The sequence below is a fragment of the Canis aureus genome, chromosome 27, assembly GCF_053574225.1.
Source record: "Canis aureus isolate CA01 chromosome 27, VMU_Caureus_v.1.0, whole genome shotgun sequence".
NCBI classification, from domain to species: domain Eukaryota; kingdom Metazoa; phylum Chordata; class Mammalia; order Carnivora; family Canidae; genus Canis; species Canis aureus.
This window is the reverse complement of record NC_135637.1, coordinates 32,379,271-32,407,176: the sequence shown is the minus strand read 5'-3', so window position 1 is coordinate 32,407,176 and position 27,906 is coordinate 32,379,271. Positions and strand designations below refer to the sequence as shown.

Sequence of the window (27,906 nt, the reverse complement as noted above, 5' to 3'; positions counted from 1 at the left end):
TCTCCTCTGCTCCAAACGCCCCAGGGCTTTGCATCTCACCAGGGCCTACACAGTCCTACCTGACCTGCTCCGTAAGCCACCTCTCCCTGTGGGGCTCTGGTTACCCAGCTTTTTGGTGGGGCCCCCGGCAGCTGTGCACCTGCCATCCCCTCTCCGGGCACTCTTCCCCATGGGTCACAACTTACCCATCTCTCTCTGCAGCACCGTGCCAATGGCCCCTCCACACAGAGCGGCCTCCTGGCCCTCCCCGTCCCCACTCTCTTCTTCAGTTCTCTTCATGGCGCCTACCTTACCTGGCAGCCAGCCACACAGGTGTTGTGCCAGCCTCCCTGGGTCTGCTGCAAGCACCATGAGGGCCGACCCTGCGTCTGTCCTGCTCCTTGCCATTTCCCTGTACCTGGCACAGTGCCGAGACCTTGGCAGGTTCCAGTAAGTGTCAGCCAAAGGAGTGAATGAATGTGCGAATCATTTCCGTCTCCTCAGGCTCTGTACAGAGAGCTGACGTCTCCTGTGTGCTCCAGGAGCCATCAGATGGTCCCTGTGGTTAGTCCCTGTCAGCTTACTCCTGCAAAGCATCTCCCCTGCCAGTGCGGACGTGTGTAAAGGGGCCAAATGCACGGAGAGGACCTGTACAGGGATGGTGTGGGGACGGGGCAGGGAACGCTTGGCTCTGTTTATGCATGAAGACAAAGAAGCTCAGTCAGGATGGGGCTGGGCAGGGATGACAGGGCCAGAGGCTGACCGAGGTCTTTGGAGGCCTCAACTGGAGGCCCCTGACCTCGGGGAGTATGGGCCTTCCCGTGTCAGTCCCCTGTGTGCCTAAGCTGTGTCAGGCAAGCATGCTGGGGCTGATTCTCAGTATCTGTCCTGATGCCTCTATGCATTTCCTTTGGCCTTCTTTCCAGCCAACCACAGCCTGCAGGCCTGTGCCTGGAGGCTCAGTTACCCCAGGTTTCCTTCCTGGGGCTATGGGAGAGCAGTGTGCTAATCTATCTCTTCCAGAGTTCCTGTAAGCCCAGCCATGGTCAGCAGCCACGAGAATGCCCTAGAGCCACACAGCATTTTAGGTCTTCTGAGGGCTAGCAAGCGCCACATCTTCACGTCCAGGGAAGGAAGGCATGGCCGGCACATGCTGTCATCACGTGCGTGTGCACATGAGAAAACCACACAGCTAGGTTGAGGCTGCTCAGGCCACGCCCTGAGTGTCAGGCCAGCCTTGCCACCATTTGGTCCTGCATCCTACTGGCCTCCTATGGGGACTTTGGGCAGCCTTGCCAGGACCACCTGGTTACCCAGAAGTTTCTGGAATCACTCTAGAAGCTCCTGAGATCTGGACCAAAGAATTCCTGAGATTCCAGGAAACAGAAGAGCTGAGAAGTTGGGGGTAGAGGGAGGGATTCACTCTGTGTCCCAAATCTAGAGTCCCACAGCTGGCCCCCAGAATGAGGCCTGGTGACAAGCACGAGGGTGAAGCGGCTCCATCCTTCTTGGCATAGTCCGTGCCCCCATGAGGGCAGACAGGCCCTGCTCTTACTGGGGCAACATGGGCCTTGGCCAAAAGCCGAAAGTGGGTGTGTGTTTGGGGGCTGTGGGGGTATGCTATACAGATGAATAACAAACAGCCCCTTCAGAGGAAGAGAGAAAACATCCCTGAGAGCGAGCAAGCAAGCAGATCTAGGGCAGAAAGTGACACTGGCCTTCTGAGGGGGAGGGACCATGTCTTATCCACCTCCTGTCGCAGAAAATCCATGTCTGTTAGAGGAACACACCAGAATTTTAAACCAAATGCCTGCGTCTTGTCCTGGAGCATGAGGAATGCTGAAGGCACACCACTTCATCTGGGCCTCCCATGCGATCAGCCCCTAAACGGAGGCTCCCAAGCCTCCTTGGGACGTTCACAAACGTCCACGCCCCAGAAAGACAGAGTCACCAGCTAAATATCATTCTCCATTCTGGTGAGGAAAGGGGCCAGGCTGTTGGTTACCCAGTACCCCCGCCTTGCCCATGAGACAAGGTGCCTGGAAGAGCAGTCCTGGGCCACAAGAAGCCCCCTGGAGTCTCTCAAGCTCGTCCCCAGGCCCACCGCAGCTCCCAGGTCCCAGAGGTGCTCTCTTTCACAGAGGAAGAAACCGCGGCCTCCACGGAACAGCCACAGCTAACAAGCAATGGGGTGCTCCATTGGCCCCGCTCCCACAGGCCCTGTGCATCCCCCACCCACCTTTCCCGCCATGCCACCTATGCTTTCCCAAGCACATCCTGCCAGGCCCAAACTGCCTGAGTGCCCTCTCTGTGCTTTGGTCCATTCTCTCCTCTCAGCACAGTGCCCACTCCAGCTGTGCTCCTGTCCTTCAAGCTCTAGTTCAAATGTCACTTGGCCCACAAGCCCACCTAACCCCAGTCCAGATCATCCCTGAGGTGCCTCCAGCGGCCCCCGGCACCCACACTCAGGGCTGGGTGATCTGAGCAGAGCCGTTCCTCCCCTAGGGGGGTGGTGAGTCAGTCCCAGGAGGGCAGGCCCAGTCCACTCCCACCTCAGCGCCAGGCTCTGGGGGAGCAAATGCTCAGTAAATATTTGTTTAATTGAATTTGGCCAAGGAGCCTCCTCCAGACAGAACCCAAGGCAGCAGGACTCAGTCCCCAGAGCAGGGAAATCACTTGGGCAGAAGGGAGCCCATCAGGGGCTGGGCTGCCTCACCCAAACAGGCAGCCCTTGCCTACCAGACGGGTCCCTCCCTGCTGAGACAGGGACTCCAGGGAACCCTGCTCCCGCACTGCCTCCCCATCCTTTCCTCTCCTGTGACAGAGAACCCCAGTTCTCGGCCTAGGCAGATTCCTGCCATCATCCCCCAGGCAGGCTCAGCACCGCCCTGCAGGCAGAGCCCCCTTGGATCTCCCGCAGGATACGGAGCCCCAGCCCGGAGGCCCTCCCGCCTCGCCCCCCACCCCCCAACACCCCCACCGCCTTTTAAGGGAAAAAAATATTGAGCCAGGAACACAGCACAATCGCAGCAGGTCGATACTCCTCTCTTGCTCTAAATGCCTCCAAGGAACCTGCTCTCTGCAAGACCGATGACGGAAAACTGCGAGCCGCCCGGCCCCGGGCCCAGGCCTCCGGGGCCCGCTCCCGGTTTCGGCCAAGGCCACGCGTCGGCGCTGCAGCCGCCCGGGGTCGCCTCCTCCCCGCTCCCCCGGGAGGCAGACCCGGCTCAGCGCCCTCCCGCAGGTCGCCCGGCCCGGCCGCGGCTCCGCACCGCCGGCCGAGGGGAGGGCCCCCGACGCGGCCGCCCCGGCCCACCTCCCGGGCCCGCGGCCGCCCCTCCACCGCCCCTCGGCCCGGGGCGCCCCTTCCCGGCACCTGCCGGGCCCGCGGCCGCCCCTGCCCACCTCGCGGGCATCCCCGCCCGGGCATCCCTCCCGCCGCTCCCCGGCGGCCCCCGCCCGGGCGCATCCCCTGCACAAAGGCCCGGGCGGGGCCCCGGTGGGGGTGGGGAGGGCGCCCCAGCCGCGCCCCCAGCCCCGAGGGCCCGCCGCGCCCCGCGGCCGCGGGTCCGCTCACTCACCTCCGGGCCGCCGCGCGGAGCCCCGGCCGAGCCGCTCGGGGCGGGGCGGGGCGGGGCGGGGCGGCGAGGCGAGGCGAGGCGAGGCGAGGCGAGGCGAGGCCAGGCGAGCGCGGGCCGCGGCGCCCTGGCTCCGCACTACGCGGGCGGCGGCACCGCGCGGGGACGTGACCGGACCGCGGGCGGCGCACACCCTCGGCCGGCTGGGCTCCCTCCGCCCGCCCTCCCGCGCCGCCCGCCGCCCGCCCGCGGGTCCGCCCGCCCCGCGCCGCGCCGCCGCCGGCAGGGGGCGGAGCCGGAGCGCAGCGCGTTGCCAGGCCAACCGCGGGCGGAGGTGCCGCGCGCCCGCCGCTGACCACGCGCTGGGCGCCGCCGCCCCGCCACGAGCGCCGGCTCTCCTCTCATTGGGCAGGGGCGGCAGACGGATGCCTGTGCGGCCCAATGGCAACGGGCGGGGGCGGGGCCGCGGCTCCGCGCGCGCCGCAGTCCGGCACGCGCTGCCCGCACCGGCGGCCCAGGGACCCGGCTGCGGCCGAAGCCCCGGCGCGGACCCTGCGGGGCCGCCTCTCGCAGACCCGAGACCGCGTCCCCCCCGCCCCGCCCCCGCCCCGCCCCCGCCCCAGACCCCGCTCTGCGCCCCCGATTTGAATTCGAACTCAGCTCGGCCCCTTCTGGGTCCCGCGACCTTGGGCAACCAACTGACCGCTCTGAGCCTGTTTTGCAAACTGGGGCTGGTGGCACCTGCTTCCCTGAATTGTCGCGGCAATCTGCTAGAACGTGTGAAAGGCTATGCAAACCCTAAAGGTTTACACCGCTGAGGTTAGTGCAGCGATGGGAGGGACATTAGTCATCTTTGCTTCTCGCTCCCCCCGCCCCCCGCCGCATGTGTAGGGGCTCTTCAGGGTCCCCCCTCTGGCAATCCTGGCCACAGAAGGCTGCCTTGAAGAGGAGGGGAGGGAGAAGGGCCCGGGATCTGTCCCCCACATCAAAGAGGTGGGAGGAAGCCGGCTCAGTGAAGGCCAGGATCCCCTATTGCCGCCTTAGGGAAGCTGGTAGAGGGTAGAAGGCATCGGATGCTCAGTGAAATGCACCTGAGCCAGTCTGCCAAATTCTGCCTTCAATTTTAGGGGGGAGCCCATCTGTGGGCATCAGAGGCAGGAGCCCCTCACTCCTGTGCTTAAAAGACTTGGGCCAGAGAGCCAAGACATTAATGCCATCGTTGTAACTTGAATCTTTGCATATTCTAGAGCATCCCTGGTAAAAGTGCAGATTCTCCTCGCCAACACCTTCCTTATCACTTTACTCCCTCATGGTCACATTACGGGGATCACCCCACCCTGGGCAGAAGCACTGGAATTGACTGTTGACAGAGGCGGATTGGGTAGTCATCCCAGCCCAGGTTTGTGGTCAGAAGGCAGGGCTGGGGGTCTGGTTCTGCAGGCTGGACACCGTGTCATTGCAACATTATTCCATAACCTCTCTGGGAATGTTACCTCTGCTGTGAGACCGAGACTTGTACTACCTACTGTGTGACACATGCTCAGAGAGGTGGCCAGAAAACCAGTGAGTCTCTAGAGGGTCCTGGCTTCGCAGGAAGGTAAGACAAGGTCTTGAGAGGTAAGACGGCATCAGGCACATCATGTGCCATTGAGAGGCCATGTAAGCTAAGAACAGGGATGTGTACCCATGAGCAAAGGTAGGCACAGGTGTGGGAGGGATCAGTGTGCCAGTGGTTCAGGGCACGGGGACCACACGAGGCTAACCTGTGAAGAAGTTACCTAAACTGTCAGGGATAGGACAGATGTTGGTGGATGGGCATCCTGAGGTGAATCTCGCTGGAGGTGGCCCGTGAGAACCAAAGGAAGGTGGCTAACAGTGGAGGGGCTCCTCTGGGTGCATGCCTTCAAACCCCCCTGGCTGGGTCAGTCTGGGCCTCTGCTCCCAGGACCACTCAAAAGCTAGTGGCCTCACGTGATACCAGGAAGATGGCAGGCACAGGCCCTGCCCTGGTGTGGATCCCCAGGTGAGAGGGTGTGGGGGGAAAGCACAGACCCAGCTCTGCTACCTGTACACCCTTTGGAGGGGAGGCTATTTCACCTGGATGAACCTCAGTTTCCTTCTTTGTCAAGGGAGACGCTAATAGACTGTCCTTGGAGAGTGATTCTGAGGGGCAATACACGTGGGCACATGTTTAGAGATGGGCGAGGGCAGTTCTGTTATAGGATTGGGATCAGAATGGAGCTGCTTGCAAGGGCAAACCTAGATGTTAGTGTAGGCTGGCCCTCTGCAGCAGTCCACGCATGAGATCAGAGGCTAGCCCATGAAGCAGCCCCATGGGGCTGGCTACTGCCTGCCTCACCTGACCCTGGCGGCCACCAATGATTGTAATTCTTCATACAGTAATCATTTCCTGATGACCTCCTCTGCGCAGGGATAGTTCTGGGATTTAGACACGCCCGGCGCTGCCTGGTAGACCTTCCTGTCTGCGGGGCAATAATCCACCATTACAATTGTGTGAGGCCCCATGGAGGAGACCCACCAGGGCCCCAGGGACATGTGGCAAGGCAGGGGAAGAACTGGGCACTGAGAGACAGCAGGATGGAAGTGGCCTGTGACCTAGGGCAAGAGAGAAGCATATCCCAAGTTGGGGAAGGTGCTGGGCAGGAAGGAGCCATGAGGCCTTGCAGGAACCCATGGAAGACCAGCGTGGCTGGAGGCAGCAGGCAGGTGTGGGTGCCAGGATACAAGGCTGGAGTGGGGATGTTTGTACCGGCTAGTGGCCCTTCTCTGAGATTGGGGATGTCAGCCTAAGAACCACTGGAGAGTTTTAGGATTTGCTTCTTAAATTTGAGAAGGAGGATGACAAGTTTTTGTTTCATATTTATTTGCAATACGCATGGTCCCATAATGTATGCTGTCCTAATATGCAGAATCAAATAATAAAAATGTCAACTGGTCAGCCCTCAGAAAATAAGAAAGCAGAGATTCTCCATGAAGCCGAGTTCAGCGTAGGGCTGCAGGATCACTGAGCGACAGAGTGTGCCAGGAGAGGGCCATGTGGTGGCTGCAGCCAAGACAGAGGGACAGAGTGGGGGCAGAGTGGGGGGGGGCAAGGAGGAGGCCCGCATGAGAGGAGATGCTGGAGGAAGGACAGCGTTTGCTAAGCAGATGGAGGACCAGTGGGAGAGGTGGCCGGAAAACCAGTGAGTAGAGGGTCCTGGCTCCTCAGGAAGGTAAGACAGGGTCTTGAGAGGTAAGATGGGGTCAGGCATGTCATGTGCCATTGAGAAGCCATGTAAACTAAGGACAGGGATGTGTATCCATGAGCAAAGGTAGGCACAGGTGGGGGGGGGGTCTGTGTGCCAGTGGTTCAGGGCACAGGGACCACACAAGGCTAATGCTGGACAGGTGGGTCCCAATGAGGTGCAGATGCTCCATCCTCAGTCCTTATTAGCCGGAAAAACGGGACCAGGACAACAGCTGGGGCCCTGTGGTGGAAAGAGGAAGGCCCTGGTGCTTGAGCCTCATACTTCACCAATCCAGCAGGGACAGATGGCTGAGGAGTGGCCTCTGTAGGTGGTGTCAGGCCATCCTCCAGGAAATGACCAAACTTCAAACACAGGGCATTCTGTGCCATGGGCATCATGTCCCTTCAATTCTGGAGGGATTGGTGGATTTTTCTGGCTCAACCACTGAATCCATCGTGGCACAGCAGCCATGCCAGACCCGGGGCCCTCCCCAGGTACGCCCCATACCTCATGCCTTTGCCCTTTGGCCCCATTAGGTCCAGCTCCCCTGGGCCTCCCTCCCTGCAAGTCCAGAGTCCCTAGGACCCTGGAATTCCATGTGCGTTCTACATGCGCACGAACTTGTGTTGTGGTGCCGGGTCCTGGCCTACTCTGCCGCTGGTCTCCCCACCCCCCGATGATGGGGGTGGTGGTGTCTTGCTAGTCTCTGGATGCTGGCAACAACACCGTCCTGTCTGGCTCTTCTCCCGGCTTGACCTGCTCTCCCAAGCCCCGCTGGCCAATTCTCAGGCTGTGGTGGGGCTGAGTGGGTTTCTCCAGTTTGTTTCCTTGGGGTCTGTGCAACCCCCCAGCCCCAACTTGAACAAACCATTGCAGATCTGGGTTAGTTATAAATAGCCAGGCCTGCAACTCTCCTTTTAGCTGAAAAGCAAAGTGAACGAGCAGAGAGGCACACCCGGCACGCGTTTTATTTTTAATCTTCTCCCTCTGTCTCAGAATGAACCCGGGTCCTGGTGCTCAGCATTTCTAGGAGTAGAAGCCCGAGACAAATGCCTGAGAAAACCCAAGTAGCTCAGGGCCCTGGCTTTGCCCCTGTCTGCTGTGTGACCTCAGGCACTTGAATTGCCTCTCTGGGCCTTGGTTTCCTCACCCAGGGAGGGAGTAGTGGAGCTGATTACCTCTGGCAGTTTGATTTCGACTCTCTAACTCTACCTTTTCCCCCCAGCCTGTGCCCAGCAACACGTTTGGGAGGAAGGGGTCTCTGGAAAGTCCAGACCTAGGTGCAAGTGAGGCCACAACCAAGCCCCAATTTGATGACGTGCAAATTCCTCGTCCCGGGGCCTTTGCTCAGGTGTCCCCCAGCCAGGAACCTTCTCCCTCTATGCAAAATCTTTCCAGCCAGCAAAATCCTTGCAAAGTCCAACTGTCACCTCTCCATGGTGAGCTGGGGAGAGGGTTTCCAGCTCAGGTTGCGACTGAGCTGGACCCATGACTGGGGCAAGTAGGGAGCCTGTGGGCAGGTGCCTGAGTGCACAGTGGAGCTAGAGCCGAAGGCCAGGTGTGTGGCCCAGCCATGGCCTGATGGGGAGGGAGAGGCTGAAGGGGAGAGAGGGGCTGTGTTCCTGCAGTGCAGGGACTGTGCAGCTTTTGTCTTTGTACATGACACCTCACCTCTCACCCTCACCCCACAGGCCTTTGCTTGTAACCAAGCCTCAGTGTTGGTGGAATTCCTTAGGATGCTAGGCCCAAGCATTCTGGTCTCCCATAATAGTTCTTTACGGAGATCATGTTCTCACCTACTACCCATTGGCATTGCACAACTCCCTACCCACTAGGCTGGTTTCCATAATGAGGAAACCAGGCTCAGAGAGGTAGAATAACTTTTCTAAGGTCACACAGCTGGATACATTTAGGAGTCCAAGCTAAGCGTTTTTTGAAATCTGTGTGGATTTAGCCTTAAGAAGTGCAGTGCCCTTAAAGCAATGGGCAACTGCTCTTCCTGTGTCAGGAGTATCCTGAGAATGGGGCAGAGCTAGTTGCTCCACCATGACACCCCAATGAGAAGCTGGCCAGGGACACTGGGAGCCACTGGACATGCATCTGTGCCTCTCCATCCCCCTCACTCCAGGGCACCTGCCATTTGATGTCCTCAGGAAGTGAGGGAGGAAGGCTGGGGTGATGTCTTCAAAGACAAAATCCCTGGTGCTAATTGGCACTTAGAGACCTTTAGGCTAATTAACCTGTTTACTTGTCTCTCTAGGGTAAATTAGAGGGTTTAGCTGGGGAGGCGGAAGAGAGAGGTGGTACTGGTGGCCACCTCCATGGGGGCTGTATATATATATATATGTATGGCTTCTTGGTGGGTGGTGTGGGCCACAGAGGAGGCCAGGAAAATAGCCAGGAGGAAGGCTGGGGGCATGGGTGGGGGGGCTGCCCTCCCCAGCACCGGCCTGCTCACTTCCCAGTGATGGCTGCTTCAGAAGCAATTCTGGACACAGGGGAGTTGGGGCCCTCAGGAGGGCTGCCTGGCCTGGTTCTGGGTTCCCCTCCAGACATCCCTCAGGAAGAGAGGAGGAGCTGGAAGGAGGGAGGGGAAACATATCCTTGGGGAGCCTCACCTCACCACCTTCTCCCAGCCTGGTGCCCCAGCTGTGTGGAGCCCCCTTCCTGCAGGTTTTTGAGACACCCCCCCCCCCACCACCACCACCACAAGAGTCTATGGATTTCCTGTCTCCTTTGTTTAGAGGCACAGCTCTTTTTTGTCTGTAAAATGCTGGCCTGTTCACTTCTGCCTCAGGCCTGATACCTGGCTCTTTTTCCTTTCCCAAAGGCTGGCCAGATTGGCCTGAGGTTTCTAGTGGCTTAAAGATGTCGTGGGTGAGAAGGAGGAGGTTGGTTGTCCCTCCCCCCCCCCTTCCTTCTGGTGCAAGGAGGCAAAGGGAAGGGAATTTCTCCTGTGCCTGGGCCCTGCAGGGGTGGCTGTTGTGCTCTCCAAGGGATGGCTGCTGCTCCGCAGGCTCCTGAGCACCTGTTGAAGGCTGATATCCTCCCCGCCCCCCCGCCACCAGTTATAGGTGACCAAAGTTTGGGGGTCCTCCAGGGACGCATGGTTCCCACCCTAGCTTGTCATCCACAGGCTCCAGCTAGCTGCTCCAGGGTCTGGCAGCAAGGGGCATCTGCAACCCCCGTCCCCCACCAGCTCTGCAGGACTCCCCTCTCCCACTGGCCACCAGAATGGGCAGGGAGGACTGGCCCACCCTCTGTGCCCTTTCCTGTCCCGCAGGAGCCCAGGGCATTGTCAACAGCGGCCTGATTCCTTCCCTGGTGTGGAAGCTGCAGAGGGAGGAGGAAGAGATCCAAGGGCTCCTCCTGGACACACTGGCGGCCTGCCTGTTGGAGGATGCCACTGAGGCGCTGAGTAACCGCGTGGTGCCCTTCCTGAAGCAGAAGCTCCTCAGCACCAATGATGACATTCGCAGCAAAGCTGCCTGCATGCTCACTGTGGTCAGGTGAGCCTGGCCCTCGCAGGCAGGGTGGACAGTGCAGGGAGGGCAGGAGCAGCTGGCCCCCCGGGCTTCCACTTCTGCCGAGGCTCAGAGAGGCACCTGAGCACCCCCAGTCCCGCAGCAAACCAGCCTGCCCCGGAGCTCCCAGGAATCCACCTCAGGGCTGGCTTCCCCACCCCAGCCTGTTTGGGCCTTGTGGGAGGAGGACCCTGTCCCCTTGGGCAGGGGCCTCTGTCCTGTTGGCTCAACAGCTTAGCACTCACAGTCCTGTATCCCAGGAAGCCCCCAAGTCCTGGGTAAAATGAGGTGGTTGGTTCCCCCCCCCCCCGCCCCCGCCACCTCCCCGTGAAGAAGGCAAACACAGAAGTGTGGTGGTGATAGCAGTCACTAAGTGCTCTGTAGGTGCCAGGCATTGTCTACAAACGGCAGTCCTCCACGGAAGGTGCTTGATTACCTTTTATAGGGAAGGAAGCAGAAGCATAATGTGTCCAGTCACTGGCAACCCAGGGTCGCAGGGGATCACAGTCTAAATCCTGGCCTGGAACCTGAGGGAGCACGCAATGCCTCAGAGCTGGGAGGGAGGAAGGGAGGCAGTGTGTGATCCCAGACAAAGACGGTTCCCCAGGACGATGGTCCCTTGTCCCCCCAAGTCCATGCCTTAGGTATGGCCACCTGCTTTCGTCCTGGCACCTCCTGCCTCTCTGGGCCCTGGTTGTCCCTCCAGCTGGGATTCTGTCTAGAAACCCGGGCCAGCATTTCTGTGAGTGTGGCCCCTGATCCAGACCCCTGGGAGCTTGTGAACATGGAGATTTTGGGACCCTGCTCCAGACCGATCAGCACCTGGTCTCTGCTCAGAGGTCCCCTTCCAGTGAAGCCTCTGAGGACCATACCCATTCTAGACAACGACGGCCTCCACCAGGCCTGCCTGTGCTTTTCACCATTCCCTGCTGTTTCATGTGTCACCCCTGAGGGTTTTTTTTTTTTTTTTTTGAGGGGAATTCCTGACGGCAGGACTTTGCTCTGCTTGCTGCTTGAGAGCAGGTGTTCAAATGGGGGTGGGGGGGGGGCGCGGTGTAGCTCTGGTCCCCCGGGAGAAGGCAGCACTGTCTGGAGACGTTTTTGGTTGTTCCAACTTGAGGGAGAAGGGTGCTCCTGGCGTCGAGGGGTGGGCGGGGAGCCGGAGATGCTGCTCAGCATCCCACAATGCATGGGACAGCCCTCACCACAAAGAATGATCCAGCCCCAGTGTCAGTCGTGCCGAGCTAGAGCAACCCTGCACTGGCCTCAGCGTCTGGGCCAGGGTCCACCACAGTGTTCGGTCAGCCCTGGCCGTGGGAATGAACAAACACACGGAATCCTGGCAGGCGTGGCCCAGGACTCTGCATCTTTGATCAAGTTCCCAAAGGGAGCTCGTGGGGAGTCCATCACATTTATTTTCACAACTTCACACAGTGCCAGGATTAGAAGTGACTTACAATGTCTCTCCCATGAGGGTGGCTCTGCACGGATGTCTCCCTGGTGGCTCGGTGCAGCTCCTGGGTCTTAGCCCATCTCTGGCAGCTCCGGCTCTTGCATGGAGTCAAAACACGTGTCCCTGTGGGTCGCACCCCTGGGCCTTGCTGCTCCCCATTTTGGGGCTGGGGTGATACGTCTGGTGTCTTCATGTATTACCTTAGGGCAAGGGTCCATCAGCCCCTGGCTCCTCTGCGATTTTGCTTGAGTGGCCCCAAGCCGTGCTCCTAGGTCATCTCAGCATGGGGGTGAGACCCAAACCTCACACCAGTGCTCTCTTGCACCCTGGCACCCCTTGACCAGGCCCAGACCACCAGGGATGGTCCCAACACACATCCTCCTGGTGTCCCCTGGGGTGGTCCTTGGCCCTGCCCACCTCCTTGCCAAGCGAAGCCACACAACTGTCCCCTCTCTGGCCCAGCATCCCTCTGGAGGGCAAGAACCAGGTGTGGCAGCATGACGTCATCCCCATCCTGGTGCACCTGCTGAAGGACAAGATGGAGGAGGTGCAGGCCAATGCTGCCGGGGCCCTCATGTATGCCACGATGACCACCCAAGGTGAGGTGGCCTGCTGGCCAGGTGCATCTCCTATGCAGGCGATAGTTTACTGGGCAGTGGGGGTCTCCTGCAAGCTTTCCAGAATGCTCATTTTGCTCAGCATCCCAGTACTGCCCCTTCCCTGCCCTACCAAAATACTTTTCCTGGCCTGCTGTTGAAGTCCCTTCAAGTTTGGGCCCATGCTCTACCCTCTTTCTTCCTGGCCATGGGGGGACTACCTGTGGCCCCTCCCTGGTCACTCCCATTAGGACCTCTGTCCCTTCATGCCAGGCTGTTCCCTGGGCCTGGAATTCCTGCTTCCGACCCAGGCCCCTTGTAAGCCTTGATTCTGGGATTATAGTTTGCCATCCTTGGTTTGGTTATCCTGAAACCTAAGCAAACACTGGAGCCCTTGCTTCCATGGTGTTTTTTTTATCGAAATTATTTTTTTCAATGGGTGGGGGTGGGGAGCAAATAAGAGTATGAGATGACCTCTCCCACCTGGGGAACAGTCAGGCTTCCATGCATGCTAAGTCCTCCAGTCCTGGCCACAGGAATGACTGGGGTTGGTTTCTTCACCTGGAGGCCAGGTTAGGCCATCCCACGTGACCTCTGAAAGCTGTCTATTCTTCCCTGTGCCCACAAATGCCTGCATCAGCCCCATGCCTTGTGCCTTCTTGGTGTTCCACCGAGGACTGACTGGGTCTCTGATTCTCAATCAGCATGCTGCAAAGTCCCCCAGAACTGGGGTTCTCAGCCATTCCCCACTTGACACTAATGGTGGTATTTGAGACATACCAGAGGAGGAGAGGTTGGGGCCTTTCCAGAGCCACAGTCCCCTTTTGATTGTGCAGTGAGGATGCTGACCTCCAGGGCAGGGCATCTTGTGTGCATATTGCTCAGACAGGGCATACTCAGTGCAGTGTCTTGCTTGGGCTTCCTGTGGGAGCTCTTGGAGGACCAGAGAGGTGACCATGGGTCCAGGCAACAGCTGGGATGTGAGGCCACTTTTCACAGAGTTGGCACTCCAGCCAAGGGTCCCCACGCCCCTGCCATGGGGCAGACCCTGTGCTGGGTGGTGGGGACTTGGCCCTCAGGTCTCAGCCTCTGGCGAACAGTTTGGTGGGAGTGGCAAAGGGTTGATGACCTACTGGAGAAGCATGGAATGCAGTGGGCACAGGACAGTGGCCAAGCCTCCTCTGGGAGGGGCCTGGGTGTTGACCCAAGGGACAGCGGGAAACAGCAGAGCAGAGGGCGTTCACAGGATCTCAGCACACAGAGTGCATTGAGCATGGTAGGAAGCTGGGAGCAGGGAGCAATCACCTGGCCTTTTAGCAGGCCGGGGCAGCAGGAAGGTGGCAAAGGTTAAGGAGGGGGCATCTCCTTTACAGATTAATGTCTGCATCCCCCAATAAACTGTAAGGATCAGGAGGGAAAGACCTATGAGTTTTTGTGCCTTGCACAGAGCAGGTGTTCCAGAAATACCTGCCACGTCAATTGGATTTTAATTTTTGTGTTTCCTTGAGAGAACTGGACTGCAGGACAGGCATCAGGGTGGTGTGAAGCCAGTTGAGGGGCTGGAGGGCCAGAGGAAGGTGTCAGGGCCTACAGGGGAGTGAGAGAAGGCACCTCTCCTGCGGCCACACAGACCAGAGGCCAGGGTTGGGCTGAGGTGACAGAGATGGAACAGACAGCCCCCTGAGGGACACTTGGTGTTGGTGGCCCACAGGGAAATATGCTGCCCTGGACGCAGAAGCCATCCACCCGCTCCTGAACCTGCTGTGCTCATCCCTGAGCAAGGCACGCTTGAACGCCACCAAGGCCCTCACCATGCTGGCCGAGACCCCTGAGGGCCGCAAGTTTCTGCGATCTCACGTGCCCGTCTTCCGCACCCTCGAGGAAGACACCAGTGAGGCAGTGCGGCGGGCAGCCCGGACTGCTATCAAAGTCATCGAGTGGAAACCCTGAGCCTCTTGCTGGGCCAGACCTAATAAGCTGCTTACCTAATAAATGGTAAGCTTACCTAATAAATGGCTGAATCTCTTTATCTTGGGACTGAATGGCCCTTTATGTTCCTGGAGTGTGGTCACGTCTCCCCTCTCTCCTGCAAAGGGGAAGCACCCAGCCTCAAAGGACTGGGTCATGGTGGCCAGGTGAGGAGGCATGGGCTAAATCCAAGGCCCAGGGATAGAAGGGTGATATCCTGGCTCTCCGCTGGGACCAAGTGTCCCCTGAGAAGGTAGAGAGCAGGGCTGAGCTCTCCAGGAAAAAGGAGGGGGCAGAAGTTATATTGGGGGAAGGAACACAGCTGGACCAGGCACTACCCAAACTTTAGACACTTGAGTGACCAGGCCTTTGGGTGTGGCTGAACACTGCCCTGCTTAGCCAGTTCTGCCCCTCTCTCATGATGGGTGGCAGGAAGGAAGGTCAAAGTGCCAGCCCATGTGGACTCTTTAAGGAGGAGTATGCACTGTATGAGGCCCCCTAGGAATGCATGCCCAGAACGGGGATCTTCCCCTAGAACAGAGAAGCCATAAGAGTAAGCTCCCAGCTGGCTTGAGGCCAACTACACCAGCCCCGGGGCAGCCCTCTGACCAGCCTTCCATGTAGGCCTCCACCTGCCTCTCTTCTTCCCCAAATGAAACTGGCAAAGGAGGCTGGAGAGCTTAAAGGGGTTGGAGGGTTGGGTTGGAGCCTCTGCCAGGCTGCAGAGGGTAGGAGGCTCGGGGACCCTTTACTGTTGCCAGCCTTCCCTACCTGGTCTGGCAGGATGCTAGTTCTCAAACCAGTCCTGACTTCTGTTGGAAAAGCTCAGGAGGGGAGCTTTTTGAGGCTCTCTGCCTCAAATGAGGTTTTCCTCATTATAGAACCAACCAACAGCAGTATTTCCTATGGGACAGAACCTCCTAGGCTTATGGGGTGCCCAGTCCATCCAGAATAAACAGCATCAGCATAACCAGAATCCTCAAGTGAGCACCTTCTTATAGTTCTTCCAGTGACTGGGGCTTCCCTTTCCTAAAAGAAACAGAGAAGTTGGCATCCTCGGAATTAGAGGATTAGCCCAAGTAAGTGTTCATGTTCTGAAAGGGACTGGCTGCTAAGCCCAGCTGGGATTTCAGGTAAGTCTCATTCTTAAAACAGGCGCCTAAAGAGGAAACCTTTCCTCCTTCAGTAAAACAGGTGCTTGAAGACCTCTACTTCCTCATGTACCCATCTCCCCTCAACCCATAATATGCTGGTTCCTCTATTGCCTCACCAAAGGGCTGTGGCCAAAGTCACTGGTCAAGGTTCCTGATCATCTTGCTGCCGAGACCCTGTGCTCTGTTCTTGACCCATACTGTGGCCAAGTATGGATGTTCCCTTCCCATAGCCACTGTCTTGGGCTTCCTTTCAAGAATCAGGCTGTACTCTCTTTGGTCTCCTTTGTAAAACCCTCTTTCTCTACGTGACCAGTAATGTTCGTGTTTCTCACAGCTCTGTCTAGGTGCTCTCTCCTCCTGTTCTCCCACACAATCTCACCTACCTGGCTATGGGCCTCCTCTACCAGGTTCCCTTCTTAGCTAGGCCTGCCCACTATTTTGTCTCCTCCAAATCGGTGTCTAGCCCCATCCTCTCTCCTGAGTTCTGGACCCTTCTATCCAACTAAATATCTACCCTTAAATGTCTCCAGGCAATAATTAATACCAATCCTTCACAAACTCTTCTGAAAAATAGAAGAGGAAGGGACACTTCCCAACTCATTTTATGAGGCTAATTTTACTCAAAATTAGCTGATATCCAAGCCAGACAAAGACATCATAAGAAAACGATAGACCAATATCCTTTATGAATAGAGAAGGAAAATCTCAACCAAATATCAGCAAACCAAATCCAGCTACATAAAAAAAGCATTATATACCATGACCAACTGGAATTTATTCCAGGAATGCAAAGTTGGTTTAATATTTGAAAATGAATCAATGTAATATACCAATGTTATATACCAATATAGATATAGATAGATAGATAGATAGATAGATAGATAGATAGTTAGATAGATGATAGATAGATAGATATACACACACACAATTAAGGACAGAAATCACATGATCATTTTAATAGATGCAGAAAAAGCACTTAGTGAAATCCAATATCCATTTCTTAAAAAAATAAATCCAAAAAGTCCAAACTAGGAGTAGAGGGGAACGTCTGCAAAAAGTCACAGCTAACATCATTCTCTCTCTCTTTTTTTTTATTGTTAACTCAATTTATTCAAAATTCGTACCACAATTTCTTCAACTTTTTTTGTAATACTAAATTTATTTTTTATTGGTGTTCAATTTGCCAACATACAGAATAACACCCAGTGCTCATCCCGTCAAGTGCCCCCCTCAGTGCCCGCCACCCAGTCACCCCCACCCCCTGCCCTCCTCCCCTTCCACCACCCCTAGTTCATTTCCCAGAGTTAGGAGTCTTCCATGTTCTGTCTTCCTTTCTGATATTTCCTACCCATTTCTTCTCCCTTCCCTTCTATTCCCTTTCACTATTATTTATATTCCCCAAATGAATGAGACCATATAATGTTTGTCCTTCTCCGATTGACTTATTTCACTCAGCATAATACCCTCCAGTTCCATCCACATCAAAGCAAATGGTGGGTATTTGTCATTTCTAATGGCCAAGGAATATTCCATTGTATACATAAACCACATCTTCTTTATCTATTCATCTTTCAATGGACACCGAGGCTCCTTCCACAGTTTAGCTATTGTGGACATTGCTGCTAGAAACATCAGGGTGCAGGTGTCCCAGCGTTTCATTGCATCTGTATCTTTAGGATAAATCCCCAGCAGTGCAATTGCTGGGTCATAGGGCAGATCTATTTTTAACTCTTCGAGGAACCTCCACACAGTTTTCCAGAGTGGCTGCACCAGTTCACATTCCCACCAACAGTGCAAGAAGGTTCCCTTTTCTCTCCATCCTCTCCAACATTTGTGGTTTCCTGCCTTGTTAATTTTCCCCATTCTCACTGGTGTGAGGTGGTATCTCATTGTGGTTTTGATTTGTATTTCCCTGATGGCAAGTGATGCAGAGCATTTTCTCATGTGCTTGTTGGCCAGCTAACATCATTCTCTTATTTTATTTTATTTTTTTTAATATTTTTATTTATTTATGATAGTCACAGAGAGAGAGAGAGAGGCAGAGACACAGGCAGAGGGAGAAGCAGGCTCCATGCCAGGAGCCTGACGTGGGATTCGATCCCGAGTCTCCAGGATCACGCCCAGGGCCAAAGGCAGGCGCCAAACCGCTGCGCCACCCAGGGATCCCCAGCTAACATCATTCTCAATGGTGATAGATGCATTCCCCCTAAGATCAGGAATAAGACAAGAATGTCTGCTCTCACTACCTCTATTCAACATCGTCTTGATGGTTCTAGCCAAAGCAATTAGGAAAGAAAAACAAAAGGCATCCAGATTAGAAAGAAAAAAGTAAACTATATTTTTGTAGACAATGTGATCTTATATATGGAAAATACCAAGGAACACACTTTAAAACTATTAGAACTAGACACAAGTTTAGCAAAGGTGACAAAACTCCATTTACAATAGCATTGAAAAGAATAAAATACCTAGGAATAAATTTAACAAAAGAAGTAAAAATCTTGAGCACTGAAAACAAAACATTGTTGAAAGAAATTAAAGAAGACCTAAATAAATGGGAAGACACCACATGGATCAGATTGTCATGTACAACAATTATTTGTGTACAATTGTCAAAATGGGAGTAGTATCTTCATGCCACTCAAACTCAACATGTCCCAAGTGGTGCTCAACTTTTCTCCAATGTCCACTCCTTTCCCGACATGGCCTATCTTTGGAATTGGCACACCCTTTGCCCACATGCTTAACCCAGAGAGTCACTCTGGCCTCTTTCTCCACAAGTCTAATCAGTCAAATTCTGTTATTTCTAATTGCTGGCTTCTCTTGATGCCATTCCCTTCTCTTTTCCTCTCTGATACCAACTTGCCTGGATTGCTCTAAACAGTCTCTTGGTGGGTGTTCCTGCTTCCCTTTCATCTTTTCAGCAGCAGCCAGCAAATGTGATCCTGTCCTTTCCTGCCGAAGCTCCCAGGAACTTAGTATCCCAAAGTATATAAGGCAAGTCCGGCCCCTGTTCACCTTGCCCTCCCCATCTCCCACTACTCTCCTATGCACAAGCCATGTCTTGGCATCCTCAAAGATGCTTTGCACTCTTGCCTTGTGTCTTTCTGCACATCGTCGCTTCTGTTGTCCAGCTAATTGACCTTCTCCTTTGGTCATAGGAAGCTTTCCCTGTCTCAGACTAGGTGGGCCTCCCTGCTGTATACACAATACGTGGTGGGGCAGTGTGTGGCCTTGGTGTTAGGCAGGGCTGTCCTAGGCCCTATGCCCATTTTCAGTGTACTCAGTTTCCTTGCTGAGTCTGTCCTCTCCCCTGTGAAATGTGGTTAATTCTAGTCCTTCCACAAAGGATGGTTCTGTGGCTTGAATGTGATAATGCACTTACCCTGGGCAGCAAAACAGCAGGCCACAATAAATGCTGGCTGTCATGGCTAGAGTTTCACTGTCTGCTGCCTATGCTCTGTTCGCAGCTATTTCCTTGCTGGAGCTTGCACATAGTAGGCACTCAAAAATGTCAGCCGAAGGGATAAACTAGGGAGAAGAGACAGCATTTGTATGTGCCTTCAGAATGTGATTTTTGTGATGCTGGGTGGGCCCCTGCCAAATCACTTCAAGGCACCTGGAACTTTTTCTAAAGACACAAATGATTTATTTTTGAGAAGAAGGAAGTGGAAGGAACAGCTTAGGGAGTCCCTGCAGAAACACAGCCCAGGGTGGCCTATACTTGACAGCTAAGGGAGTCTAGCTCTGGGCCCAATGCCCAAAAACATGCCTATTGCAGGTAGACTGGAAGGGACTAGGAAGAGCTCAGCAAGGAGGAAGTTTTCCTCTCCACTTGTCCTTCAAGGGTGCAGTTTGACTGTAGCCAGATAGTGCTGAATTGCTGGGAGACTTGTTCCGCTGAGCAGAGACTGCCTCAGTTCCACCACTGGTCCAGGCAGGAGCCAAAGTCCCACCCATGGGCAGCCTTGGCTCCAGCTGGCCTGTGAGGTCATCGGCAGTGGGCACAGCACCTGTGGGTGGGAACCCTGCATGGGGATGGCACTTACACTACATGGCATCTTTGCCAGCAGGGCATACCTTTAAAAAGGAGAACAAAGCAAATGGAGGTTGGATATAGAAAGGAAATGGTTACAGGGAAGTAAACACAAGCAAAAATCCCAAATATATCTAGAAATAAAAAGCCAAAATTAAATTTAAAGTGAAAGTCAGTGTTTATGCAGTAGAGCCATTTGGAGAAAATGACTCATTTCGTAAAGGAACAGATGTTCTCATTTGCATAGTCTCTGGAGTCGCAAATGGACTTCACCCTGTCCCCTCAGCACGCATGCCCTGCAGCTGGTGGCACTTGATTTGTGACACTGAAGGAGTGTTTACATTAGTGTAATCTCTGGTCCCATATCCAGGGGTCTCCTTGTAGGAAAGACTTTCTCCACTGGATGAGAAGGCAGTCTGGAAGGGGCTGCAGTTTGCCTGCCCTTCCCAGATGCCCATGGGCCCCAGATGCCTTAGTAGTAGTAGATGTGCAACAGGACTATAGTCGATATCAAGAGGAACCCGCTGGCATTGGCAATTTCTCTCCAGAAGGGTATCTCTGACATGTCATCATACTCTGTCCCTTCCAACACGTCACCGTGCTGTGTCCCTTCAGATATGTCATGGAACTTTGTTCCTTCCAACAAGTGCTCTATTCTTTCAGATATGGCAGCACTTTCCATGCTCTCCTCGGCTACCTCTTTTGGGGCCAGTTTGGGGCCTGGCTGTGGCTCTAGTCCACAGAACACATCCCACATCTTCCAGAGGCAGCCCTCGGCCTCCTCGAATACATCTGGAATAGAAGGAACAGGCAAAGGTCAGGAGGACACAAGAAGGAGGACTTTCTATGGTGTCCCATCTTAGCGGGCAGTCCCACAGGAAGACCAAAAGACTGTCTCCAATATGAGGGTCAGTCCTCAGCCCCTGCTACAGAAGCCCTACCACTATCCTCAGAGACCTGGGAGAGTGGGATATGGGATGAGGGCTCAGGGAGTGCAGTGGTGGTGGGGCGGGAACTGCCTGGGGGCATGCTTGCTTTCTACTGGCAGAGCCTTCAGCTGGGTCCCGGTCTTGGAGCGCCCACCCTTCTCTGTCTTAGGCACATGGCTGAACACAGCTGGACAGGTCTAGAGCAAGTGGCTGCTCCTCTAAATCTGCCTCCCCAGTCGCTACTCTCCAGAGGCTGGAAGAAACCCCTGATTCCTGGAACCAGACACTGCTCTCCATGGCAAGCTCTCAGGGAATGTATCACTCTCACGGCCTGTCCCAAAGTAAGTCACTCTGGGCACTTGAATTACAGGAACGCTTCCGTTCAAATTAGCGAAAACGCCTTCTGAGGCTTAAACGTCGCTGAGTCTGTCAGGATAGCTCCTGCGGGCTGCTGCGGGGCCTGCGGAGGCGCAGATCAGCACCACGGCTAGCTCCCGCACGCTGGAGCGGGTCCCTTGGCCGCGGCCGCCTGGTCCGAGAGCCGCACCCGGCAGTGTTCGCTGTGACCTGTTCTCTGTCTCATTCTGTTGGGCAGCCTCCATGCCAGCTGTGACCTGAGGCTGAGGCGGCACCAGGGATGATGGAACCCGTCGGCCAGGGATAGAGAAACCTCTGTTACAAGGGGAGAGCGGCTGCAGCCAGAGGGTTCCAAAGCCAGGGACCCATCTCTTGTCAGTGCTGAGAAGTCCTGAGTGTCACACTCTCCACACTCATGTTATATAGTCATGCAGTGCCAGACCCCAAGAGGCTTCTGTCTGTAAAAGGCAACTGATCATCTGACGACAGCCCACGGGGTGTGTGATGGGGAGTGGGATGGCCATTGGCCACGAGCACACATTTTGGAGTCAGACTTGCCTGTATTCCAGTCCCAGCTCCACTACTGCCTGGTTATCTGTGAAGCCTGGGGCAAGTTACTTAACTGTTCAGTGCCTCAGTTTCCTCATCTCTAAATGGGGATAATAATTGTACTTATCACACAAAGGTATAATTTAAACACTGCCTGGAACATCCCATGTGGGCAGTAAATATTAGCCACTATCATTATCATTGTTGTCATCCTCCTCCCACGACTGTGGAGGGAGAAGAGGAACTAGGAGGTGCACCAACAATAAGCCCCCGGTACACTGTTGGCCCCCAGTGAGCCTGTTCCCCCCATGCAGAGAAGAGAAATTTGCAGGGAGCCTTGCATCCACGAGGTATGTGGGGCAGCCTTACTCTGGAGAGTCTACTCCTCTGCTCTGCACCTGCCCAGGGCCTCCTCTACAGATGTCAGGAGGCAGCCTGAGGCCTCTCTGGGCTCTGAACTTCCTTAGCAGGAGTGGAGGGGGGGCCCAGATTGCTGCCTCCTCCCCTAAACTCACAGGCTCCCCAGGCACTGTCTGCCTGAGACTCAGGACTAATCTCATTAGGCTTTTATCCCTGTTTGCGTCAGGGCCCCAAGACACTCAGGTCACCCTCCCTTGTGGCCCCAACACTCCCTTTCTGACCCCATCTGCTAAAAACCTTCCTCTGGGCCTTCTGGAGCACCTTCATGGAACATTGTCTCTTTGCTTGCTGAGACTCAAAGCTAACTGTCCTCAGACTTCTTTCCCCAGAGCCCTCTCCCCCTTTCCTCCCCCAGACTGCTCTTGAGGTACAGCATCATCTCTGTGAGGCTAATCCCGTGACAAGTCCTAAGGCCTCACTTTGCTGGGCGCATCATTGTTTGCCTTCCCTCCACGGCTCCTCATCTCCTGCAGTGCCCTTTGCTTCATGCTTGTGCCCAACCCCCAGGCCCAACCCCTTGTCTCCTCGCCCTACCCTGCCCCTCCAAGGGTGGCTCACTGCATCTGCTGCTTCTCCTCAGCCCAGAAGGCTCCACACAGAAGTCCAGAGACACCTCAACCTCAACACCCAGAGGGGCAGAAGAGCCTGGAAGAGCATTTCTGGGAGGGGTGACTGTGGAGCAGGGGTGCTAGGGTGACAGTGCAGGCAATACCCACCCAGAACACTCTAAACAGGACCCCCCTGCAGGTTTTGGGTCTTCCTTCTCACCTGGCTGTGCTCTGGGTGTGGGTCTCTTCCCTTGTATTTCTGCATTCTAATCTATCCTTTCGTCTTGGCTATCTCGTAAACTCCAACAGAGCCGGTGGAGCTAGGGGGAGAGCAGGAGCACATCGCCACCCAGGGCCCTGTCACAGACCGTAGCCAGCCACGGCTGGCAGCTAGACACCAGGGTCTCCAAGGACTGAGACAAGACCTGGTGGTTCAACCTCAACATGAGACGGAAGGAACAGAGGCTAGTGGGGGAAAAGCATGGCACTTGGGAACCGTGGGTTTCTGTTTTGGCTCTGGTACCATGTGCTTCCATGGCTTTGGCACAGGGTGACACAACCTGCTTGGGCCTCAGGTGTATAGTAAGGGGTGGGAGGCAATGAGCTCTGGGCCCTGTCCAGTCCTGTGGGTCTAGGAACTGTGCCCTTCAGGGTGGGAGTAGCTGCCCATCCTCTCTGGTCTGCTGCTTCTGGTGGAGAAGGAGGTCCTCCTGGCTCTCAGAGCACTAACCCAGCCCAGAAGAGGCTTTATCAGGTTTACCTGGCCCCCCAGCTAAGCTGAGTTGTTCAAACTCAACAAGGCATTTGCAGATGTTGTAGGGATTTCCTTTCCTTTCTGCTTTGTGATTTTGTTCTCATTCTGAAAACACACATGGAAACTTTGGGGAGTAACAAAATCCAGCCAATTGTTGTTGCTTGTTTTTTAAGGGTCCACTAGGTGAACATTTCCACCAAGCCTATCCTGGAACAGATTTTGATCTATTATACTAGCTTCATTATATTTGAATCCCAGGACCCCCACCTCCAACATATGGCAGGGAGGTGAGTGGGCTGGGCTTGCCCCTCCCCAGCCAGCCCACTTCGAGACCTGCCCCAGCCCCACCTCTCAGACTAAAATGTCAAAACTAACATTCTGTTGTGTTAATGACAGAGACTGGGTTTAGCCTTTAATTGCTTCCTGTGATGCCATATGTATTCGTTTGCCTTCCCAACGACATTATCAACCTCTGAGGAAGAGGTTGCTGGGTGCGCTGGAAGAGCCTGGCTTTGTGTGCCTGCTGTCCTGCTTCCCCTGGTAGGTGGTGAGCAGAGGGCCTGGTCCACTGACATTGATCCAGAAGCTTCATTTTCCTGTTTATCTCTTCCTCCCCTACTGGCAGCTGCTTTGTGTTCTCCAGAGCACCTGGCATACTGGAAGGCAGGTGGGAAACACTCAACAGGTACTTGGCTGCCTGAGAAGTGGGCACAACCAAAAAGTTGAGAGGAAGAGAACAGCAGACAATCTAAGCGATTAAGACCCTGAGCAACAGAAAATCAAGTTCACCACCCACCGCCAGTTTCTCAAGGTACTGGGATCAGGGAAGTCTCTCTACTGTCACTGATGTAGTGGGTATGCACATCCCAGACGATCCTGGCTGTCCTCCCCAGGTGCTCCATCCCTTTTCCAACTGGGCTCTGTGCACAGGAGAGGAATGAATCAAACAGAAACTGCAGAGCAGGAAGTGTAACCATAGGGAAAGCACAAAGTTGGGGTGGGGGAGGAGAGGGGGAACTGGAGGCAGCCTTCCACATTTATGGCTTTTACCCCGACCCCCGGAAAAATTACCAGACAGGCAAATAGTCTCACAAACCCATCTCCCCTTTAAACTTGGGAGGTGACGGGGCTTTCTGACTTGGGCCAGGTCCCCTGTGAAGCCTGCTGGACCTGCTGATGGAAGTGATGTAGTGGAGCCAGGTTGGGACCCAGCCCTGCCACTTACCTAGTTTTGGTACCTTAGACAAGTGACTTAATTTCTCTGAGCTTAGACTCCCTATATTCCAACTGGGGTGACTGATACCTACCTCCTGGGATGTGGGAATGAGCATGCAGGAGAAGACTGAGAGGCACTCAGCCCTGAGCTGGCCACATGCAGCCGCCTGTATTCCTGTCCCCTCCCCCTTCCTACTGGCTTAATTCCCTGAGGGTAGGTGGCATCTGGGACTGCCCTGATTACATTAATTCATACCGAGGTTAGGGAACTTAACACTTCTAAGGAAAATTTGCATTTTAAAAGCCAGACTTCTCATTCTAAGTGGCTACCTAAATGGTGGACTGATGAGAAGCTTTTCAGTTGAGTTTTGTTTTTGAGGCAGGGCCCTTTCTCCATTATTTGCCTATTTCTACCCCCCCCCCCCACTCCCAGCCCCCAGCCCCCAGCCTTCCCACTTTCAAAAAGAATGCAGGAATTCAATAACTCTTCAAAACTAGTGGAACCAAGTTACTGCTCCTTGGGGCGCTGGGACTGAAGGTTGACCCCAGAACAATCTCATGGCCACACTTACATGTTTATCTGGAATCAGGTCTGTGAATAAGGAGGTCCCTGGGATGGTGAAAAAACTGATTATGAAGGGAATTACAGCAAAGTAGAGGTGGTGCACGCTGCAGATAATCAGGGGGCACTTGCTGTTTGCCTCACAGCTCCAAGGTCCGTAGGCAAACTCAGACAACATTTGAGAGAAGCCAATCAGAAGTCCTCTGGTCAGCCCCCAGAAGGCACCCTACCAAAGGAGTAGCCACAAGGGAGTCACTTGGTGGGAGATGGGTGGTGAGACAAACCTTCAACCTCACCTCCCCACTAGTTGAGTTCTGAAGTTAAACTCATCACAACAAAGGTTTTAAATACCTTGTGGAAGGAAGCAGAATGTAAGCACCAGTGAGGAGGCCATACCTTCTTGGGTTGAAAAAACACCTAAGACACCTGCACTCTCTCTTAGGCCAAAGAACTTAAGAAACACTGGAAACACTTTTAAGTAAGATAATGAATAGGCATCTCAAATGTCAAGTGTTCAAAAAGACCCCAGTCTTCCCCATGGGCTGTGGGTGATACCTCTATCCCCCTGGTTGCTCAGGTTGAAACCTCAGGAGTCATCCCTACTCCCTTTCTTTCCATCCTGTCCTTCTACCAACCCATCAGCAAATCCTGTTGGCTCTGCCTCCAAAATGTGTCCAGAATCCTATGGCTGCCACCCTAATCCTGAACCACCATCTTCTCTCACATAGGTGACCTTCTTTCCTGGCCTCCTGCTTGCCCACTGTCCTCACAGAAGCCAGAGTGAGCTCTTCAAAGCATGTATTAGAAAATGCCATGCCTCAGGCAGCCTGGATGGCTCAGTGATTTAGGGCTCCCTTCAGCCCAGGGCATGATCCTGGAGACCCAGGATCGAGTCCCACATCAGGCTCCCTGCATGGAGCCTACTTCTCCCTCTGTCTGTGTCTCTGCCTCTCTCTCTCTCTCTCTCTGTCTCTCATGAATAAATAAATAAATCTAAAAAAATTTTTTTAAAAAGAAAATGCCATGCCTCTGCTTAAACTATCCAATGGCTTCTCGTGGCCTGCCATCAGAGTAAAATCTCAACCCTGCCTACGAATTGCCCTCACCTGGCTCTGCCAGTCTCCCCTTGGGTCATTCCACTTAAGCCCCTGTGTGCAACCTTCCTCCTGCATGTTGAATCTGCCTATTTGCTCTTGGCTCAGGCCTTTGCACTTGCCCTTCTCTCTGCTTGGGTGTCTCCCTAGATCTTGGTATTTCTGGCTCACCCTTCAGGGTTCAGATTCAAGGTCATTTTCTTAGAAGTCTATCCCTACCATCTTGGCTAAGGTCCTTGTATACCCCCTGCCCCCAGAGCCTGCCTTGATACCCTTCACAATCCTTTTTTTATCTTTTAAGTAATACTGCATCACTATCAGAAATCTTTATCTGCTTATTGGGTATCATCTGTCTCCTACCAGGCTGTCTACTCTTTAGAGTAAGAACATCACCTTGTCTCTGGAGCTGTACTTGGAGCCTGACTTAGATGAGGATGGATGTCAGAGGAGACAGAAGATACAGTATGTGGGCAAATATCTTGGAGAAAGACCTGAAACCAAAAGACAGGTGGACAATCCACAGGAAGGAGATGTGCTGAATGGGAAGATCTAGAAACAGATGGGCAGCAGAAGCCAGATGAGAATGCCATCTGAAGCAGAGTGGGGGAGAGAGGGCCTAGAGAAACTCTCTAGGTCAAAGAGGGTACCTTCAATGTCCTTGTAACCTTGGACCAGGGGCAGAGAACCACTGCTCAGATCCCCAGTTTTCCTTGGCAGTAGGCCCTAATACCTCAATGTTGGTGTCATCAGTGGGAGGCAGATTCTTATGACAAGCCTGTTCCTCTTGCCCCTGCCACTTCTCAGCAGAGAGAAGCAGTTCTGGCATCTGCAGAAGCCAGTCCCCTTCCCCCTACATTCTTGGTGTGCAATTGAGTCTTGGTGAGCTGAACAGAGCAGGGAGCACTAGATTGGTCTAGAGGACTGGATACCTGATATGGGCCCTTAGGAAGCACCAGCCAGGTGGAAGAGGAAAAGGATATTCCTGATAAAGTGAACAGTTTATGCAAGTGAAGGGAGGCCAGAGAAGGCATATGGCAGTTAGGCAATCAGCACTATAAATGGTTAGGAATGGCTGGAGCCCTGGGGCTGTGCATCAAGAGGGCAAGGGCCAAGAATTAGGCAGGGGCCAGATCACACAGCATCTCATACACTGTGCTCAGGAACTTATCAGGCCCAACTACTCAGTGTTGTTAGGGGAAACAAGTTAAGATATGATCCAAATAACAAATAAAAACCTTCTGGCAAACTATGCTTTCAAAGTCATGGATAAGGGCACCTTGGCGGCTCAGTTGGTTAAGTGTCTGACTCTTGATTTTGGCTCAGGTCTTGATATTAGGGTTGTGAGACAGTCTTGTGAAGGGCTCTGTACAGAGCATGGAGCCTGTGTAAGATTCTCTCTCCCTCTGCCCCCTCCCCTTCCGTCTCTCTAAAAAAGAAAGTCTTATGTATAAAATTATTGAATCATTAATTGGGATCTTTAGGCTTTTTTAAAAAAATTATTTATTTGATAGAGGGCAAGAGAGAGAGAGCATGAGCAGGGTGAGGGATAAAGGGAGAAGCAGACTCCCCACTGAGCAGGGAACCAGACATAGGGCTCAAACTGGGGACTCTGGGATCATGCCTTGAGCCAAAGGCAGACACTTACCCAACTGAGCCACCCAGGTGCCCCTATTTTTTTCAATTTATTTATTTATTTAGACAGAAACAGAGAGAGCATGAGTGGGAGGAGGGACAGAGGGAGAAAAAAAAAAATCTCAGACTCCCCACTGAGCAGGAAGCCCAACTCAAGTCTCCATCCCAGGACCCTGAGATCATGACCCCAGCCAAAAGGAAATGCTTAACTGACTGAGCCACCCAGGCACCTCAGAATCTTCAGTTTTAAGAATGCTTGGAAGAGATGGTCTTCACTGAAGGAAAGGCAAAAGGAGCTTGTGACTGTACA

At 54.2% G+C, this 27,906-nt stretch overlaps 2 protein-coding genes and 1 pseudogene across 4 annotated transcripts in view; 1 reads left to right on the top strand and 2 right to left on the bottom strand.

Annotated features, from left to right (window-relative positions):
- GNAZ (G protein subunit alpha z) overlaps positions 1-3,674 on the bottom strand; it is a 51,889-nt gene extending 48,215 nt beyond the window's left edge. Inside the window, exon 1 of the mRNA XM_077874470.1 lies at positions 3,561-3,674. The gene's annotated coding sequence lies outside the window, so the exon portion shown is untranslated. The remainder of the gene's footprint in view (positions 1-3,560) is intronic.
- The window catches only part of RSPH14 (radial spoke head 14 homolog), a 78,055-nt gene extending 63,648 nt beyond the window's left edge, over positions 1-14,407 (top strand). For all 3 annotated transcript variants that reach the window (XM_077874472.1, XM_077874471.1, XM_077874473.1), the window contains exons 5-7: positions 10,089-10,314; positions 12,245-12,381; positions 14,090-14,407. In XM_077874472.1, the coding sequence (XP_077730598.1) occupies positions 10,089-10,314; positions 12,245-12,381; positions 14,090-14,328 (602 nt within the window). In that variant the 3' untranslated portion in view covers positions 14,329-14,407. The remainder of the gene's footprint in view (positions 1-10,088; positions 10,315-12,244; positions 12,382-14,089) is intronic.
- An 8,203-nt stretch (positions 14,408-22,610) lies between these two features.
- Positions 22,611-27,906, bottom strand: part of LOC144299439 (sodium/glucose cotransporter 1-like) — an 88,790-nt pseudogene continuing 83,494 nt past the window's right edge.